At 40.7% G+C, this 20,667-nt stretch overlaps 3 protein-coding genes across 4 annotated transcripts; 1 reads left to right on the top strand and 2 right to left on the bottom strand.

The window, feature by feature from the left end:
* Positions 1 to 1,052: 1,052 nt before the first annotated feature.
* tecrb (trans-2,3-enoyl-CoA reductase b) lies at positions 1,053 to 10,655 on the top strand. 2 transcript variants are annotated; one of them, XM_085913072.1, is made up of 12 exons: positions 1,053 to 1,139; positions 5,310 to 5,360; positions 7,690 to 7,741; positions 7,830 to 7,874; positions 8,505 to 8,608; positions 8,851 to 8,966; positions 9,127 to 9,232; positions 9,328 to 9,400; positions 9,492 to 9,535; positions 9,612 to 9,669; positions 9,928 to 10,016; positions 10,150 to 10,655. In XM_085913072.1, exons 1-12 carry the CDS (start codon positions 1,125 to 1,127, stop codon positions 10,321 to 10,323), a joined length of 927 nt encoding a protein of 308 aa, XP_085769198.1. In that variant the 5' UTR covers positions 1,053 to 1,124; the 3' UTR covers positions 10,324 to 10,655. The 2 variants fall into 2 exon arrangements, with proteins under 2 accessions (XP_085769198.1, XP_085769197.1); XM_085913071.1 differs by lacking the exon at positions 1,053 to 1,139 and having other exon boundaries at positions 5,141 to 5,360.
* Positions 10,656 to 11,053: 398 nt separating this feature from the next.
* On the bottom strand, positions 11,054 to 12,577 carry ndufb7 (NADH:ubiquinone oxidoreductase subunit B7). The gene is made up of 3 exons (XM_085912334.1): positions 12,295 to 12,577; positions 11,424 to 11,592; positions 11,054 to 11,213 (listed from the first exon to the last, which is right to left on the bottom strand). Exons 1-3 carry the CDS (start codon positions 12,404 to 12,406, stop codon positions 11,126 to 11,128), a joined length of 369 nt encoding a protein of 122 aa, XP_085768460.1. The 5' UTR covers positions 12,407 to 12,577; the 3' UTR covers positions 11,054 to 11,125.
* Positions 12,578 to 14,429: 1,852 nt separating this feature from the next.
* Positions 14,430 to 20,168, bottom strand: samd1b (sterile alpha motif domain containing 1b). The gene is made up of 7 exons (XM_085912145.1): positions 19,071 to 20,168; positions 17,561 to 17,753; positions 17,104 to 17,201; positions 16,871 to 16,901; positions 16,671 to 16,788; positions 16,427 to 16,541; positions 14,430 to 16,300 (listed from the first exon to the last, which is right to left on the bottom strand). The coding sequence occupies exons 1-7, from the start codon at positions 20,031 to 20,033 to the stop codon at positions 16,154 to 16,156; spliced, it is 1,665 nt and encodes a 554-aa protein (XP_085768271.1). The 5' UTR covers positions 20,034 to 20,168; the 3' UTR covers positions 14,430 to 16,153.
* Positions 20,169 to 20,667: the final 499 nt, after the last annotated feature.

Genomic DNA, 20,667 nt, shown 5'->3' with positions numbered 1-20,667 from the left:
TCAATTGCATCAGAAATAAACTCATGAAATGATTATTTGTTTTAACGTTATTACACTTCATTGGAGGACAATTCAGGCACCAATATTTCTGAAAGATTAAAAAAAAAAATGCATTTCCCAAAATGCTTGTAAATTATTGTATGGAGTTGTATCAAGTTAAAACTTGCACTTAATTTGGTCTGTCATAAGTGTGTTTGTGATGTCTTTGTCAAGGTTGAGCAAAAGAACAGAGAATCAAGGGGTCAAAGAAACATCACAGATGAAAGATTAAATTATATAAGATTGAAGATTGTTTTAAGCAGGCAGTGTGGTGGGTAACTGGTTTTAGTAATTGTTGTGTTGATGTTATGAGAACCAACTTCAGAGCAAAATTACTACTGAAATAGGTCTGTAGCAAAGCAATATGTTTTAATAAGACTTCAATAATGTAATACCAAAAAACATATTTAAAACATACTTTATCAGTCATATGTGTTTTGAAAGTTCATCATCAAAAGACAAAAGATTTATAAAATCACAGTCAGAGTATTTTGGCATTAACACATGATGTATCATTGGGTTCACAAGTTTAAATAACCTGGAAGAATTTGAAAGACGTGTACCATTCTGTAAAAACACACACACACAAAACATGAATGATCAGGCAAAACACAGTGATATAATTTTGATACAATACAATGCAAATGATACCATACCATACCATACCATACCATACCATACCATACCATACCATACCATACCATACCATACCATACCATACCATACAAAACAATAATAAAGAAAATTATAAAGAAAATCATAAAGAAAACATGGGATGGTTTCATCCGTAGTTTCCCTAAAATGGGAACATTTCTCTAATTCTCCAAGAGGATGTACATTTTGAGCACACCGTGCATTGTTATCGACGACGATGGACCTCCAAATTACTGAATCCTATTTGCTCGGAAGGAGATATTGTGGGCGGATTCTTCCGACTAACACTCGTTCTGATTGGTTGACACTCGTTCTGATTGGTTAATAAGCATCCTTTAACCCGCCCAATATCCGTTTAGCGTTTGGATACTTTTCTCTGATTGGAGGTTGCCATGTCGATCATTTGAAATACCAAGGAAAGGACTGACAAAATGAAGCACTACGAGGTGAGTAGTCACCATGAGTCATTCACGTAAAAACGGGGCTAACAGAAATTTTAACATTTTAATGAAATGCAAATAATTTGTATTAATGTATCGCAGCGCATACCATGTCAAATTTACGCTCTTGGTAATGCAAGTGTTGGCACAATACAGCACGCGGCAATTTACACCGCCGGGCTGCAGTGACGGAAGCTTTGTGGCTTAGTGTATGCGGACATCAGCGGTTTTATTGTTGAATTGTCTCATTGACAAGTTAGTCGCGGTTTGAAGAAAGATCTGTGTACCGCAATTAAGCATTTGTAAATTAAACCATGTATGATCAGCATAAACTGCTGCATCACCGCCATCTCTGACTGGAATGATTGACTCCTGGTCCTCCTTATCATGTCATTACTCAATAATCCAGTTGCGAAAACGGCAAAGTTTCAACGGTCTCTCTTGGCCAAGGTTTAATTCCTCACGTCTCTGCAAATCAAGATGCAATTTTTGTATCCATCTGATGTTGAGGAAAACGCAACCTAAAACAATGCAAGAGGTAAAGAAAATGTGTCTGAGAGCCCCAAAAGCCATCAGACAGGATTAAAACAGAATGACAGAAACCGACCCAACCAGTGTCTGTTACAAGTCAAGGGAGCATGTGTAAACATCATACATTCTCTGGATAAATGCAATACTTGCAGAAGCAGCGCATTTGATAAGCATATAAAATGAATATTGGAAATGTTTGATCTCTAATTTTGATTGGCACTGTCGGGGTATTTATTACAATTTGTATTTGTTATTATTGTCATCGGTGGCGGTGTGTAGAAGAGTAGGCTGCTAAATTTTCCTATAATATTTTGCGCCACAATACTCTATCCAAAATATCAGCATATCTATGCAAAGCTCGACGCAGGATTGTATCGCCTGTAACCTTTATCTGTCTTCATTAGAGCTGCTGTTAAACAATTTTTATCATCAGCTGTGCAATTTGAATTACGTCAACTAGCGTAAATGACAGTATTATGAATCGTAGTGGGTTATTATTTTTTTTCTGATTGTGTCCTTTACTGGAGATAATAGGCTTGTATTCCACCAAGTGGTACAATCGATTTTGACTGTAAACCCTCATTTGGTTTGTTATTCACCCAGGGCTGTGTAGGCGCTTAAGTCAACAGTATTGCTCTAAAATGGGAGTTGACATTGATTAGTCACTGCTGATGTAGTTTTAACAAAAAATAAAATAAAAATCACAGCAGAAGGGAATGCTTTGCAATAATATTTACTCGCAACGGACAGTTCATACACTTAAATCACAAATAACATACCATACATGTTAGAACACAAGAGCATTGGCACGGGTTGTGGGAATGCTCACCCACTGTGACGTGAAGGTATTTATAGCCAGAGGAAAATAAATAAATAAATCTTCTCGCTTGGTCTTCTTACGTATGGGACAGCCAGGTAACATTGGCATAACTTGTCCAATGAGGGAGACCTGTATGGTATTCAAAATCCTATTTGAGGCTCACTCCCCACCCTTTACTGGCTCTTTCACACTTACTTAACCCAAGCAATCAGAAAAAAAATATTTATTAGGGGGAATTCTTATCATTCACTCATGTTTTACTGTGAATGTTTCTGCCTCTTCCAGTGAAAAAAAAACATCATCACCGTCTGACTGTCATTATGGAGTAGTCAACCAGTCAGCTACTTGTCAACTAGTCGTCATTACAGCTCCTTGTAGGCATTTTGGTGATATCTGCATCAACTGCACAAGTAATGGAAAAAAAGGCAGAGCGTGGCAAAGTTTGTGTTGAACACATCCTGAACACATGAAACAACCTTCATGTGCAGATGTCCAAAAAGCAACAACAAAAGTGTCAACACCTGGAAGTGACAATGTGTTACATGCCCTTTAGTTGGCCTAGATTGAATCTAATGGTAGCTAGTCTGAAGTTCAAGTAAAATGTGGCTGGAGGTTTACTGTTGCCGGTTATCACTGTTTACATAAAAAATATTTTAAGAAGTTAATATAGTTTGTTTTCCCTAATATGTTATGAACAAAACCAAAAAAATGGTGAATGATCAGTTGTCATGTATTTTATTAGGACAAAAAAAATGCTGAAAAAGAATTCAGAAAGGTATCGGATCAAAATTGTATGGTAATGCCCATCAGTACAGCTTTGAAACAAAAATCTGCATAAATGTTGGTTGATTGTCTATGGAGGAAAATAACAATCATTAATTGTATTTTTTTTTCAATTTTATTTGATTGTGAATCTTCCTCTTAACTGCTGTTTTGATCCTGTTATCGTATTAAAAAAAACGTCCTAAAGTTGACACCAAAGTCCTAAGTTCTTCTAGACGGAATCAATAGCACCTCTTCTGGTGGAAGCTAATTAGTACAGTACCATTGTGACCCAGTTGTTTAGACATACAAGAATCAACTTCAAAATATGTGACAATTATCACGCCACTGCCTAAATGTAAAAAAAAAAAAAAAATCCAGGTATTCTTGTTCTGTAAAATGTACCTCAGACTGCACCAAAGCTCCACTTCTCTCTCTTAGGCTATAGCTCAACTGTCTAATGGTTGACTAAACTGAAAAATCGTCTCCCCAAATCCAAACAATGCTGATTTGACAATCAGTACCTTACCTCTTGCTTGTGTTCACCGTAGCAAGAGCTTTTGAAGTAAGTTCCCCTCGCTTAACCCTCAGCTCATCGTGCCTTAGGCTGAAAGGCTGTTGCTATTAGCTTCAGCCTTTATATAGACAAGGCTGAGAGGGTGTGTGGGATATAGAGTGGCCGCCATGGGTATGTTTGAATACTTGACTTGGAGAATAGTATCCTGGGGCTATACGCTGAGATTTTAAATGCATTTCTTCAATATACAATAAATCATATCTACTGTAACTAGTTAAATGAGCAATTTAAGTAGTCATGATAGAGTCTCTGGGCAAAAAGCTACCCCAAAATAAATATACAATAAATAAAAACTGTTGTTAATATTAATAATAATAATAATAATACAAAACTATAATAAATTTGTACATTAAAAAAAACGTCATAGTCCAATAGGTGAGAAACCCAATTTGATAGAGTGCTAATACGTAGTATCAACACCTTAAGGTGACTTGCAAAAAGCATTACAAAGCTTCACATTCCTTTATTTTTAATTGCAAATTTAAACACCAAAAAGTTAATATTTGTATGTCTTTCAGTGAGAAATGGCAACTGTGTGAACAACAAGCATGGGTGGGCTTTACTAAGGGGAATACCCTAATTTAGCTAGGAGAATCTCTGGTATTATCACCCTTGGGTGGCAGCAAAGGGAAATTCCCTGTGAGTGACTGAAAGCTGGCAAAAGAGGGTTTAAACATAACTGAACCTATTGAAGTAGTGAGGTGTTTTTTAGGCACAAATGGCAGTGCCAATCTAATGACATCAACCCCATAGACATATTGAGGGGGGGGGGGGGGGGGTCATCGGCAAGAGGTTTGTGCCGAGTTAGCAGTAGATTTTATATTTAGCTGCAGGGAGAGGAGGAGATGGGGTCCAACGGTGTTGGTTGTCATAACACCTCACCCTTCTGACGACTTAACCCTAGACTTGACCGAGCGGTCTCTGAATGTGTTTAATGCTAAGATTGGGGTCAAGGGGTGAACATCGAATAATCGCATCAACTCCATAACAATGCGCCTGCTCGTGAGGTTTTTTTTTTTCCTCCACGAGATGTTTGCAGATGGCAAGTCTGAATCTGCAACTATGCGCACACGTGTCCACTCTCCGGGGGTCGGCTGGCAGTTAAAATAAGCAATTGGCCAGAAGTGAAGGAATGAGACAGGGGCAGCCAGCAAGGGTGGGTCGGGGTGGTTGCATGAGGTAAAGGAGGAAGAAGGAGGGGCTGCCAGAGCACCAAGCATGGGGGAGACGGATTTATTTCCACAGCTGAGTGTAGCAACTCTCCTCTTGGGCTCACAGTGGTTCTTCTGGGCTTGACACTTGGGTGGTGGGGAGAAGGGAATAAAGTGAGTCCAGAAGGGGGACGGTCGACATGGATGCCCTCGCGCTTGAGGCTGCCATTGGTAAAAAGCCAGCTAATGGGGCAGCGGCTGCACCTGTACTGGCCCCGGCACCGGTCAAACGTAAACCTGCTAAAAAAGCTAAAAAGGCTGTTGTTTTCTTTGAGGTGGAGATACTTGATGCCAAGACTAAGGACAAGCTCTGCTTCCTGGACAAGGTGAGCAACAACATCGTTAGCTCTTTTCACAATACTCATGTTACACTCTGCAAACATCGTTGTTTGCATGGCTCGGGGTGTGAATGCTTTTTGCACACAAATGAAGCAAACTGAGGTGGTCGAATGTAATATGAAATATTCCACTGCGCCAGTGAGAGTTTTCGACTCTTTAGAACGTACTGAATGAAGCTGCCCTAGTTGACGTCCAAGAATGTACAACTGTAAATTTACACTTTTACACATGACCCAACTTTGCCTAAGTTTAGGCTATGGCACCAATGTAACCCAAATTCGTATTGAGCCGCCCATTCAAATCAAAATTTCCTGAATTTTACTGAAACAATGCTCAAACTTTGTAGGACCATTTTATGGATGGACATTTTCTTTTCACGACTTTGCCATAATGCAAAAAGCAAGTCCCACAAAGGCTTGTTTGGATAAGCGTGCTAAGGACCGACTTGAGCATCTTCACTTCAAGTCAATCCAAAACCTTTCGGATGAACTAGGACACAGGTGATGAGCCATTAGAGCACAGTTGTCAAACTCCAGTCCTCGAGGGCTACACATTTTAGAAGTTTGCCCCCATGGATTCAGATGATCAGCTCTGCAGGTGACTGATAATAATCCCCAATCAGTTTTATTTAAAATACTGTAGGTCCCTGGATTCTCTGTTTATATCAACCTTTCACCATCATAAACCTTAAGGTTAGATACAGGCAATTGTTCAAGTAATGTTTAAAGTTCTAAACTATCACACAAATTTTAAAAATAATTGATGACTTCTAAAACGGAACTCAATTAAAACACCCCCGTTTGGTGAACTGTCACGTCTCAGAAGTGACAAGAGGGAGGATGGCTGAAAGCATTCGATTTTTCATCAAGGGCATTATTAGCAAATGATTATCTTTGATGGCACATGGTCATCACATTGACAACAATGAGGTCTCTTCACATTACCTAAGCGGAGCCTTTTATGCAGTGTACATTTCATTTTTATTTGATTAAATATGGAGATAAAAGTTCGTATCGAACAGACCAGATTACGTGAAATCTATCGGCAAGACTGATTCTGAGGACGCTGCGCAGATCCAATTGACATAGCAGCAGATGGATGCTAAAATGGATCTAAAATCAGCTTTTATCCTTGCCTGATTTGAGTTCTCAATTTGAGGTTTGTAAATCATATAGTATGTGTTGCCTACTGTTCTGCTGTGTACAGTTACATTCGCTGTTTACAACTGCCTTCGCTGTCACTTCGGGCTGGCTGGCTTCATGCAAACTACGGTGTTGCTTCGTCAAATTTATTTTGCCACTGTAGATTTATTTCAGTTGGTGGTTTGACTGGCAAATTTGCTTTCCACAATCGCTTTATGGCCATTTTCACAGCACAACCACGTGTCCCAATAGCTTTGTCCATCGAGTGGATGCCAGATATAGAAAGGACGCTGTTGCAGTGGTAAGGGATTGTTTCTTTAAATGGTTTATCGTGTCTAGTCAGGGGTTATACAGGACAAAGCTGTGATCTGAGCACCTAATGAGACCCAGATAGTTGTGGGGGTTTTATGCATGTAATTCAAAAGAGGCAGGTTTTTATTTTTTATTTATTAAGTGTTGTGATCTCACTGTAAACGCCACATGGTCTCCCAAAAGACATGGAAAGAAGTCAGTCTTTCAAAGCCGGGCTAGAGTCTATTCATGAAATTACTCTACTAGTTTATCATAATGGAAAATAATTAACACGTAGTCACTGATGATAGGTTTAATGCTCAAATAAACTTAACTCCCCATAGATTAGTAATTAGCAAAAGACCTTGATAGTAAAGATAGAATACTGAATGAAGCGTCACATAGAGCCCCCAGGAACATCTGTAGTATCTCTAATGGCATGTAATAAATAATGATAATGAATAATATTCCATGATGGTTGAAAATGTTTTGCGATGTATTGGAAAAAATCTGTGCAAGACAACTCTAAACTGATCCGATTGAAGTGTATCTGGATACTATGTGTTGTTGTCATTTATTGTTTGCTTACATATTTATTTTCTAGAATATGACGTTAGTATGTCCATTAGTAGCTTTAGTGTATGTGTTATGTATTGGGGTTCATATTTCGTACCAAGCTGACGGCACGACGGTGCGCTTTGGCTGTGGCCGTAGGATCCTTGAAACCCGAATAGCAGCTGTTGGATTGCTCACATCCACGGGGTGTGTGTGGGCCCAGCCAGAGCTAAATTTACCGCTAATCACTGTCATGAATGGAAAACTGGGTTGTTGTCTGTTCCTCTGAATGTTTCCGTCAATTTATTTGTCATGTTGTTATTTGTAGGTGGAACCAAATGCCACCATCGGGGAGATCAAGTCTATGTTCCACAAGAGCCGTTAAGTGTTGTCGCTATTGTCTCATCCTAATTTAGTATACATCTTAATTAAGAGTAAGCATATGTTCACACTATGTGTCTGTTTCAGATCCTCAGTGGTACCCAGCCAGACAGTCCATTCGCCTTGACCCCAGTAAGTGCTTTTTGGCTTCATTAAAGTCATTTTGTTGACGTCTACTGTGAACCATCTCATCATTTTTTGTAATAGTTTTATTTTTCACATTGACAATAAACACATTCAAGTTATTCAAAGTATTCTGTGGCATCTGTTGTCACTCTCTCACTCACACAGCTCTCCAAATGAGATGCAAAGCGTGATGGCTTTAAACTATTTATTTGGAACTGCCATTTGACATTTACTATAAGACTGACTCATAAAATAAGGTCACAACCTATCATGGCTTATCCTCAGAAGACTGGTGAGCCTGAATGGTTGTGACCTTAGACCTGGCAACTGTGTTGTCATTTTCAGTCAACAGCAAGTGGCCATCCCATGAGATGGCTAAAAACGGGCAATTTGCCTGTTTAATTGATATTCCTCAAATGAAACATGATTCACAATACTGTGCCTCAACTAGTTTGGTGCACAGAAAATGATCGCAAAGAATTTTGGGGTTGTAATGGTAAAACCATAAGTGATCATTGGAAATAACATCTAGCTAGGTCTTGAATAATGAACCATGAAACAGCGGGGGAACACTCTATTTCACTCGCTTTTACAGGAGGGTAATCACGGTTAAGGACCAGTTTGTGTGTATTCCAGAGGGGAAATCTCTAAAAGATGAGGATGTTCTGCAACAGCTTCCTGTGGGAACCACGGCAACCTTTTACTTCCGAGATCTGGGAGCTCAAATCAGCTGGGTCACTGTAAGTACAGGTTGACACCCATGCACGCACACACACACGTCAAACCAGTCAAAGTTCATGGAAAAAACTTCAACCTGAGCAGCACTAAGTATTTCCTAGGTAATTTCATGTTCCAGTGAAGTTGAGCAATGATATTACAATTCATGTTTTTCCTCTTACTTGGAGTTGTTTGCTGGGCCACGCCCTTTAAATACACGCATTGTCGTCGGTACCGTGATCATATGGCTTCTCGTGACTTTCAGGTCTTCCTGACAGAGTACACCGGACCTCTCGTCATCTACCTGATGTTCTACTTCAGGGTCCCCTTCATCTACGCTCCTAAATATGATTTCACCACCAGTAAACACTGGGTCGTTCAGTAAGTGACAAAATCTGCTCCATTAAACAAATCTGCTTGACTAGCGATGGACTTACTAAGCCTTTGAGAACATCTTTCTGATTTTCATGACACACAAGGCCATGAGCCTACATTTTCTTTTTATTCAGCAGCTAATCCAGAGCTTTTTTGCTTTTCCCAGTTTGGCTTGCATGTGCCACTCTTTCCACTACGTCAAAAGACTGCTGGAGACACTGTTTGTCCATCGCTTCTCTCACGGAACCATGCCACTGCGCAACATCTTCAAGGTGAGACTGATGAGTGCAGTCAGTCTTCTTATCAAGTGATGTAAATGTTGAGGCATATGTTTTGGTAGATTCTTAGACAAGTGTATGTTTTTCAGAATTGTACATACTACTGGGGCTTTGCAGCATGGATGGCTTATTACATCAATCATCCATTATATACGCCACCAAGTGAGTGCACAAACATACTGTAATACTCTCCCAGACATAAATGTCTCCTCTGAACTTCATTTCCAATTGTTTGTGTGAATTATTGTTACAGTTTATGGCGAGCAACAAATCAAAATGGCCCTCATCTTATTCCTGGTAAGAATCCTTCCACACAGCGTATGATATCAGTTACAAGGTACAAGTTTCTGACAGCAGTCGTTCTCTTTCTTAGTTCTGTCAAATTGGCAACTTTTCCATCCACATTGCGCTCCGCAACCTCCGTCCACCAGGTATGTCATCGCACCAGTAGAAAAGTGTTTTTCAACTACAATTGTATCTGTTTTGAACTTTTGGAAAAAGAAAAATACTTGATTTCATTTGAATTGATTAAAAAATATATTTCATTCATCGATCTGTATTTAACTCGGAAAACATATTGAGATAGAATTAAAAGGTGTCTTATGAAATTGTATAGCAGAATACTATTTGAGGCAAATGTACAAATATTTTTTGGATCTACCAAATATATCTAACTATAATATACTCAGGCTCCAAGACCCGAAAGATACCATATCCAACAAAGAATCCCTTTACCTGGATCTTCCTGCTGGTCTCCTGCCCCAACTACACTTACGAGGTTATATTTGTTCTTTCTTGTTTTTTTGTGATGGTCAAATCTGAGTCTGGTATCATCTAAAATGCTTAACAGTGTCATAGCGAGTGAAGAGTCATCTTCATACTTCATATCAACATTCCTCATCTCGTTGCAGTTGGGCTCTTGGCTCGGTTTCACGCTGATGACTCAGTGTCTGCCCGTGGCCTTCTTCACCTTGGTGGGTTTCATTCAGATGACCGTGTGGGCCAAGGGAAAGCATCGCAGCTACCTGAAAGAATTCCGTGATTACCCTCCTCTCCGATCACCCATCGTGCCCTTTGTCCTGTAGTCAGCGGCTCCTTCTTCTTAATCAGCTTTCATTGAGGGTAGCCATCTCATCATCTCCCTTTATTTTGCCTCTTACTTACTTGTCCACTGGAATTACACTGACTGAAAACATGCTCGCATGTTTATCGCTATTTTGATAAGTGTTTAACACATCTCTTAGCTTTGTTTCGTTTCACACACTCAACAACCTAACCAATTTTGCCTGGTTCTGTGAATTATTTGTGCAACTCACATGCACCATACAGATCATACAGGTCTGGTTTATGTTTTGATGTTCGGAAATTTATTAATAGTCCCTTCATCTGAAAAGGTAATTTATTAATAAAAAAAGGAACCAAACCTGTGGCTGGTTTTGTTGATTCAGTTTCTACCTGGTGCTAGAAAACATTTGATAAAATTAAATGCGATAAGAATGTCCTTCTCATGAGAACAAGCTGCACAATGTTTTGCAACATAGGAATAATGGGGGCCACCCCATTTGATGAAGAAAAATGTAATTTTATGAGAATATTTAGAAGCACATTGATTAACTGGCTATTCATTACTAAATACATTTGTTTTATTTAGTTGAGGTCAGAATTTGACAGGAATAGATCAAAGGTGTAAAATCTACATGAGAAAATACAGTGAGTGAGCTGGAGGGTGACCATAAAGCATAAGCAGCTCAATATAGAGCTGCATGAAATCCCCCCCTCCCTCAAAAAAAACAAAAAAAAGACAAGACTGTAATCTGTAATTTAGCAGCACTGTTTAATGTGAACAGTGTAAGGTATATACAGAGACGAGGGAACATATGTGCTTGATTATGCAGCTTCAGCATTGACCTCAATTCTCTTCTTCCTCAGCTGGAGCCTCCTCTCCCTCTCGTATTCCTTCATCCGCATCACATAGCTAAAGACAAAAACATACATATTTTGCTTGACTGTACAATGCATGAGCACACAATACAAAATCCTATGTGTGCTAATAAAACTGATTGTTTCTAGATTACCTTAGGCAAATAAATGACACCAAATCAAATCTTCCTCTAATTCAAATCTATTCGATCAAGCAAAAATGACCATTGACAAAACGCCAATCACTATTGATGTAAACACTTACTCCTGGTGTTGACAGTAGTCCCAGTCATGTCGCTCATGTTTGCAGGCAAGAAAATTTGGCCAGTTGTCCCGTTTGCACTTCATGATCTTCAGGAGGTGATGAGCACAATAGTCCCTCTGCTCCAAAGGCAGTTGGGCCAAGTTCATCTGCTCTTGGGTTGCAACCATCTCTGCAAATGACACAGAACATCAATCTTATTTTGATGCAGAAGTAATGTACCATTTAGAGGCTAACCTGTTCATGCTGAGAAATGTATTGGTTGTGTTGCAAGTGTGAAAATTAATTGAATAAATGAAATATAATACTGTTTTACAACTTAACACATCATGTGGAATAACTATTTACTATTAGCTACCATACTTAGTAACTGATCACTGTTTAGTTAACTTGGAATTACTTTGAAATACGAATTAATGTATCCAATAGCTGCATTATAATCTTTTGAATTACAGCACAATTAACGTGAATGTTTTGCTGATGTGGGAGAAAACCAGGACATGCAAATTCCAAACAGAAACGATATTCGAACCCAGAACTTCAGAACTACGGTGATTTTAATATTTTGGTTGGAAAACATGGCGAGCTCAAAAGGCCTTATTAAACAGCCCGGTTATGATAATTTTTTATGTCATCCTGTTTATATTGAATCTCTCTGCCCCTCTCTAGAAAAAAAAATGGAACTGCTGCAGTAGTACAAGTAAATGTCAAAATATGGCTTAAAGCAGCTCCAAACGGCAATGGCAGAGCTGACAAGCTATCGCGGAATTTTATCCATACATGCAAAAATAGATTCGCTAATTTCAGACACCAAGCAAAATAAACAAATGCAATCCTCGGACGTACTATTGTGGCATTAGTTCTTACTACAAACCTCGTTCTTTCCTCTCAGGAAACCCAAACTGGGGATCGAACTCGAATTTCTTGGCCGGATCTGGTTCGGTGTCGGTCTCAGTGATGTAGCGTCTGACCAGGTGAGCTCCCATTTTATTCGATATAGATTATGCACCAAATGTGTTCAATCCGGTTGTCTTTAGTCAATGCTGTGAGAATGTTTTAAAAATTGCTTCAGCTATCTGCCATTCGGTCACCTACACAAGCCCTTTGGATCCACTTCCGTTTCTACCGGAAATAAACAGCTGACGGGACATCGTGCTTCAAAAATATCTTCCCCTATAAAAACAATTAAAAGTTCCGCTACGCGCAAGCGTTGGTGCATTTTTTTCGTAATTGTTGATCGACCTGCTCACGATGCTTCATTTGCAAATTTGATGCTGTTCTAAAGCTGTGATGTTAGGTTTGAAAGATGTGATGTTTTTAAAATATATAATTATTGAACTAGTTTCTTACATTGCTGCATATAATAGAGATGTTTAGCACTGCACAACTAGATTAATGCTAACCCAGCACCTTATATGGACCATATGAGCTTGAAATAATCAATACAGGAAACTAAAATTAATTATAAAGTCAGCAAAGATTTAATCAAGGCAACTTGACTTTTTTTGTTAGAATTTTTCGTTCTCTTGTTTGTACTCTGGTGACAAGTAACCACATGAAACTTGATCAACGAAACAGATGAATGAACAAACAACTCACAAAGTGTTTTCAATCAATGTTTATTTTACATTCTGACAATTTACGAAAATCTCAAAATTCACACAAAATATAAGATCTAGATCCACTTTAAAAAATGTTTATATTCAGGGACCAAAACATACCCAAAAATATTTTAAGTATTGTCAAAGAACAGTACAAACAAATTCATGAGAATACAAATGACATGAATATGAAAGTTACAAAACACACAGCCGCCCTTTAGGGAACTTTTATTATTAATTTCTTAATCTCCCACTGACTTCATCACAATCCGTACCAGGCACACAAGACCTGACTCTGTGCTCCTGAACTATCACCCAATGTGTGAGGTTTGCCACAAAATTGTTTTTTTGCTGTGATTTGAAATTTAAATCATGAGTGAATGGCATCACAAAGTTGCAGATGCATCTGCCAATAATAAAAAAAACAACAACCATGTATTGTCATATGGGCTTCAATGACAAAAACAAACATTTATGGGCATGAGGCGAGATCCAGCTGGCCGCTATCACGCTTTACTAATAAACATACATTGGAAAAAGCTTCTGTGAAGTGATACAGATGGCCAGGTAGGCAGACAGATCCACTGGTGTGACTGCAACTATGAGAAAAGGAGATACAGAGGAGTAAAATGTTCCATTGCATAGATAGAACCCAGAATATATGGCCCACCTGTTGCCCGTCATGTCTGTAATACTTTGGTTGATGACTCAGTGTGTATTTTGGCAATGATTGTGCCAGCACACACGTCCTGAGGGTCATCTCTTTTTTTTTTTTTCTCAACCTTTCCTGTTCAGCTGATTTATGATTGGTTATGCAGAATGACACATACCTGTACCCCATACAGACCTTCTCAACATCATGAATACATTCTATTCTCTTTTTCATTGCAAATAATGTTATTGTCAGCTATTCTCAACTGCAATCGTGCAACAAATGTTGTTCAAATTAGTTATGGTTGAAGGCCTTTTATTTTCAGTCGACATTTATTGTGATTCCAACGTTGGCCATCCGGAAAATATGATTTGGACTGATGTCTATGAGAGACATTGGGGTAGAACGGTTCTGTAGCATACTGACTCTCCACGCGGAATGCAATAGGTAAGGCACTTTCCCAAAAAGAAGAGACAAATGCAAAAATATAAGTGGAATTTTGTGGCCTTATCATTCCTTACTTCATACAGGGAATTCTGACATAATCGCTGTTAACCTATTTGCTGATTGTGTGATTGGGTGACAACAGTAACTTGAGAACCACTCGTCTAAGTTTACCTGAAAATAAAGACGAACAGTAGATAACTTGTCTCAAGTCATTTTTAATCTTGAAACCAAATGCTTTCAGTCCTGAGCAAAAAAAAAAAAAAAAAAAAAGGCTCGTTGTGAAACACTGTGCGGTAGAAATAAGTCAAAGTAACGAACTCGATGCTATGCAAATGAGAATAATTGAGAGCAAGCAAGCAAAAATATCTGACATGTGTCAAATGCCCAATGAGATGAGATGATTCAATACATTTGTAGTATGAGACAAAATGAAATGATTTGTTGTTGAACTCACTGCTCCCGCAGAAGCTCTCATTTCCTTCACATGTCCTTCTGGGTTCAGTCAAACTATATTAGTCAGGTATGATCTGATCTGACTTCTGCTCGAATCAGAGCCAACGGTATCGGGTTCTTGGTACTGCGTGCTTCTTTCTCCTATTGGGTCCCATGAATACATTTCCACCTCCCCCTATTTTTATAATTGTCCATGACCGACATGTTTCCACAGTACTTCGTGTACCTGCTTAGATGCCTTTATTAACCCGGCGTGTGCACACAACTATGCACAGACACCCCCCCAAAATCCCATACATGGGCATAGGTATTACTCAATGTCAGAGAAATGCATGAACATACACACATGGAGAAGACACAAGAATTCTCGAGCAAATAAGCAAGTAGAGCGCAAATTGACTGTATAGACTATGTGAGAAACAAAAAGTGATGTTTAAAAGTGTGAAAGAGGACAATGAGACAAACGAATGAGGTAGTCATGTTTGTGGAGGACAGCAAATGGAACATAATTCATATCTTGAAATATAAAAATGAAGCAATTATATGCTGTGAAAATGTAGGAGATGGAATAAATTGTCACAGAATTATGAGTTTGCGTGAAAAGCTGCGTGCATGACAACCTGTGATTCAATGACATCATTGCTTTTATGTTATTTACAAATTCTTCTCAAAGAGCCTAGAATGATTGATATATTTATAAATGATTTGTTTTGTTCACTTAGCTGGAGTGTTTATTAACAAGTAAATGTTACATACTATTTAACTCTCTCTGTTTTCGCTTGAGGGAAGAACTGGGTTGCATTTTGCCGAGGCTGGTATCAGATTCCTTTGTGATATATAGAATGTAGTTCTCCATAGACACCAGCCACAATATTAGGTACACTTGGGTAATGGGATGATGTTGTTTTTTTAACCAAAAAAATAATTCTTTATTTAGGTTTCTTTTTTCATTTGAGTTCTAACAAGTTTGAAAAATCAATCTTCAGCCACAATGTTAGGTACATTTGGGTAATAGGACGATGTCCTTTTTTTTTTTTACGAAAAAATAATTCTTCTTGTTTTTTCATTTCAGTTCTAACAATCAATCTGACACAACATGACATAACACGCTGAATCAAACAACAGAATAGCAATGAAAGCTTTCAAGATCTATGATCATTTTGGCAACCTGTTCTTGTACAATAATAGTCTCTGCCTTAAATTCACATTAGCACAAACAATTGCTTTATTTGGCTTCATGCTGTTTTACACTTTCAAAAGTACAAACCACAGAAATACTCCTGCTGCAGTTTGGATTGGATTGTCCCAAAACTCGGTGCATATAAAAGGCATAAATCAATAGCCACTTAACTGATTTGGTTTTTTTTTTAAATATAACAATTCACCCAGCAATTTTGAGTGTAGAATAAGGATGAGTGGATAAACTATATGCACCCATAAACCAAGAATGGGGTAGTTTGACAGAGAAATTGTTTTTGAAACAGTCTTTATCATTCTCAATAATTTAAGTGTGTGCGTGGCATTGTGTAAACGTTCCGTGCATTTTTATTTCATGTTTTCAGTTTCATAGTTTGTGTCTTTCATGAACATTCTTCATCCTCAAAGTGTGTTTTTTGCAAAACCTTCACGTGGTGCTCGTATATCTTGAGGGCGGGGCCAAGCCTGATTGACAGGCCAGTCAAAACGTCATTACGCTGCATGAGGAGAAGAGACTTCCCATCGATTTCCTAAACAGAGTAAATCCAAGTGCAGGAGGTCAACAGTGAGAAATGTACTGAAGTGACTTTATTGTGCGACTGTTAATTAGGTCTGTGACGCTCCCTAGTGGCAAGTAGTGGGAGCGGCATCCTCACCTGTGTACCAAAAGCAGCGGCCTGCTCAGGGAAACCAGCTATTGTAAAATAAGTGACCACATCAGCCACAGTCCAGTCCACCGGGCTCCCCCCGGCCCCTCCCATCTTTACAAACCTAGAAATCAAAAAAATTGACTAAATGAATGAATCTACTTCAATTAAATCGGGTTCTCCCTCTCCATTGAGGTTCATAATTCAAGCTCCTGCTATGTTGTTGAAAGCCATGAGAGATGACTGTACTCACCCTCCATTATTAACGCCATCGTTCATATCTTGTTCTTCAGAAAGGCCAGTGTCTCTCGGGGAGGCGGTGGGTGTGAGTAGGCATGATGACACACCTGCTTCTGGCTTACATTCCATACCTGACCTCCAAAATGTTTGATTCCCTGCTTTTGTTAATAACATCAAAACACACAGACACAGAAGGAGAGAGAAACTACTCACCGTTGAAGCTTGAGCGGGTGTGCTGCTGACTCTGCATGTAAGGATACGTTTTTTTTTTTAATTATTGACGTAAACCGATGACATTCAGCACTCAACACAAACAGTTTAACAGGTGAAGTTATGCTAAACCACCTGAGCATGTGTGTGTGTGTGTGTGTGTGTGTGTGTGTGTGTGTGTGTGTGTGTGTATATCTTTGTTTGTTTTGATAATTGATTACAAAATAGCAACTTACCTGCGTATCCATAAGTGGCTGATCAGGTATCCCAGATCTTTTTTCCACATATGCCGTAAAAGAAGGTGAACACCCATTCCGACTGAGGGGATCCATAACTGAGAAGAGGATTTGTAAATAAACATAGATGATCTCATCAAAGAGTTTTAGCTGTTATTCACTGGCCACAATATTAGGTCCACAAATGAATGAGCGCTAATACACATAGGCTCATCCTCGACTAGCATTGTCGGTGAGGTATTCATTGATAATGTCTGCATTAGAGTAAAACTAAACTAAATCATACCAAGAGACGTTTCGAATAGTGTGCTATTTTTAGCTTTGAAAATATCTGTAATAGAAACAGCTCTCAGTTCGACATCACCGTGTGTGTACAACATACTAAAATTGTGAGAAAGCGTTTCATGAAAGTATAAATCATGAAATAAATCTTTTTTCAACTCCGACAAAGACGCACTTTCGTCCCGATGCGGGTGACAGAGGCTCTCCTTTTCCGACGCTTTCCGAATCTCGCTATCTTCACTGGCTTTCCCAATTGGAGTTGCTTCGGTTGTCATGGCGACCAGGGATTGTCCTCCTTCTTCATTAGAACTCCTGGGATGCTCATTCACTTCCTGCATGCCATCCTCTTCACTGGCTTCTTCCATATCCTGAAGAGTCGGGAAAGTGCCACAACAACAAAGTTTTGAAAGATGTAAACAAAATGTAGATTAGACTTTGCCATGTTGCATCACTTTGGACCACAACACACAATAAAAAAAAACAACAATCTGAAAATGAATGTAACATGCATGGAGCATATTTCCTATTAGTCTACAACACCTGATAAAAAAATGATAGATATTTGAATCACCAACAAAATTCTGTTTTTTACAGACATATCTAGCTTTGATGACAGCTCACAGTCTCAGAGGCGTGGACTTAATGAGTGATAAACAATACTCGGTACTCAACCTTTCTGGCTCTAACTTTCTTGCATCACTTTTGCCAAATCAGCTTTGCAGGTTGGAGCCTTGTCATGAAACATTTTCTTCAACTCCCACTATAAATTTTCAATTAGATTGCAATTCAGATGATTTGCAAGCCGTGACATTGCCCTTGTGTGTCTTGCTTCAAGGAATATTGTTACAGTTTTTGCTTCATGGCTAGATGCATTGTCTTCTTGAAAATGTATTTCACAATGGCCAAGACATCCTTTAAATTGGTGGGATAAAGAAAAGTATGTCAATATAAACTATTGTACATGCATCCCTGAGATTCGCGATTCCATCATTTGATGTTTTTTTTAAACATCAAACAGGTGTTCAGTACCCGAATGTCTTTGTTAGCTGTTTTGCTTTTAATCTTTACAATCAATTTTTAAATGACAGCAAATAGCTCGTGTGCTCACGTCACGCAGTGGAAGTGGAGGGGGGGGGGGGGGGGGGGGATAATACAAAGGATTCGATGATAAGTATACGAACTTGGCACACACGGGGATGGCGAACAAAGTGATCATATTGGTTGATGCAAATTATGGAATGAGTGTGGGTCGGGTGGACGAGAGGACGACGACCGATCTCGAGAGCTAAAATTACACGTCACAGATCCCACTTTCAAAGAACAACTCGCTCGTGCACGCGCCATGCAGAAACCCGCTCACAGCATGCGTGCGCGTTTTTCTTTTTTTTTTTTTTTCTTTCAGGAGCCGCTCCTGAGCTGTAACCTGCAGCTTTTGTGCTTGAAGCACACGCAAAAACGGCCGAACGCACGCCTGTCCCATAAACACATCCCGCTATAACATTTAGATTATGCAGCAGTATCTTTTTTCCCCCAATTCTTTTTAAAAATGTGATTTGGCGAAGTGGAGCGCTTTCCGTCGCAACATGCACGATCTCGACCAGCTTTCATTAATTTAACAGCAGACAGCGCTTCACCGCGCCGCGCGGGCCTGGACGTGTTGCAAATATTAAGTTAGTGTCGCCCACCTTTATCGCGGGCTGCAGCGCGCTCTTTGCAAGATTCTCGGCGGCGAACGTCTCCGTTGTCGTCATTCCCCTGAGAGGAAGAGTAATGTTCCCGCAGCGGGTCCTGCGCAGCCTACCCCGGGCCACCTCTCTCTCCATGACCACTTTGACTTTGCCCCTGGTCAGCTTCTCCTCGAAGAGACGCTCCTGGCTGCTCAGGTAGCCCAAAATTTCCTTGAGCCCCAGTGGCTTCACGGGGCCTTTGCCGCCGGCAGCGGCGGCGGTCCCCCGGTGGTTCCTCTCGGACAGGCTGCGCACTGAAGCCACCACCCGGTCGCCCAGGTCCAAGTCGGATCCGATGCCCCCTCCCTCCCCTGGAAGTTGGGGCTGAGGGGCCACTGCGTGCTTGCGTGTGCTGGCGCCCCCCGCGCAAGTTTGGTTGCGGGCGTCATCCACGGACGGACCCGGCTGCTTGTCTCGCCCAAGTGCATCGTTGCGGCCGGTACCAGGACGGACTTCCTGTGCTCCGGCCGCTGCACTTGCGTTCTCTTCATCTACAAGACGGGCCGTCGCCGGCCCGTCGCCGCTGATGCTCCTGTTTCCGCTCCTCGGGCTGGAGGGAGCACCACGTTTATTGCTGGCCTCTGCCAGTTGAGACGGGCTGGGCTCTGAGTCGTCCTCCTGGTCGGTGAAGCTGAGCGCGCTGTCGCCGTTGTTATTGCTCACAGGGTCTTCACTCTTCTTTCTGCTTTTCCTTTGCACCTTGGCCGCATTCCGGTACGAGATGGAGCCCTTATAGCTAACTTTAAGCACAGTCTGCTCTTGGATCAGTTTTTCCAGTTCTGCCCTGGTTCGGTCCGGGTCTGACCCGTGTCGCCTTCGGACCATTCGACAAATCCTTTCCAGATCCGGACGCGCTTTCCGCGAGCGGAGAGAGTCGATTGTTTCCAGGATCCAGTCTCGGTACTTGTTGGCTCCGGACATGTTCCTCCTTGGGGTTCGGCCCGAGAACGTGTGTATTTGTTTGTTCCTCAAGTGGCGCTGCTGTGTCAAAGCTGGAAGCGGAGTGCGATCACTCCCCGGCTGGAGGACCGCTACGGAAGCCCGCTCGGCACTTCGCCGTTCGTCCGCTACGTTGTGCGCTTAAGGTGGACCGAAGATGGCGCTCGCGACGGCATTTAAGGTGGAATTGTCTCGCTTTTGGCGCATCACAGCTGCGTTCTTTGTTCACCGTGTCATCGTGTGCAGTCCACGGCGGATACACAAAGACTGACGCACGCTACGTGCGGCTGGCTGCGTGTGCGCCGCGTGGTGGCAGGGAATAGACGCTCAAGACATGGGAGGAGGGTGAGGAGGGTGGGTGAGGAGGGCACCCTGTTCCCCCTGGCGGCAGTAGATTACTGTCGGAGACGAGGAGGATGGCTGACCTTTATGCTACACCAGAGGGGGCAAAAGTACTCCCAATCAGCAAAACTACGAGTACTGTCTACTTGTAAAATAAAAAGTACAGACTCAAGCGGCACGGTGGGGCACTCATAGTTCAGAGGTGCGGTCCGGCTTCAGCTTTCCAGTGTGGAGGGAGTTTGCAGGCTCTCCCCGTGCCTGCGTGGGTTTCCAC

The sequence above is a fragment of the Syngnathus leptorhynchus genome, chromosome 5 (assembly GCF_054491065.1).
Source record: "Syngnathus leptorhynchus isolate UIUO chromosome 5, UIUO_Slep, whole genome shotgun sequence".
NCBI classification, from domain to species: Eukaryota; Metazoa; Chordata; class Actinopteri; order Syngnathiformes; family Syngnathidae; genus Syngnathus; species Syngnathus leptorhynchus.
This window is presented reverse-complemented; position numbering and strand designations above follow the sequence as displayed.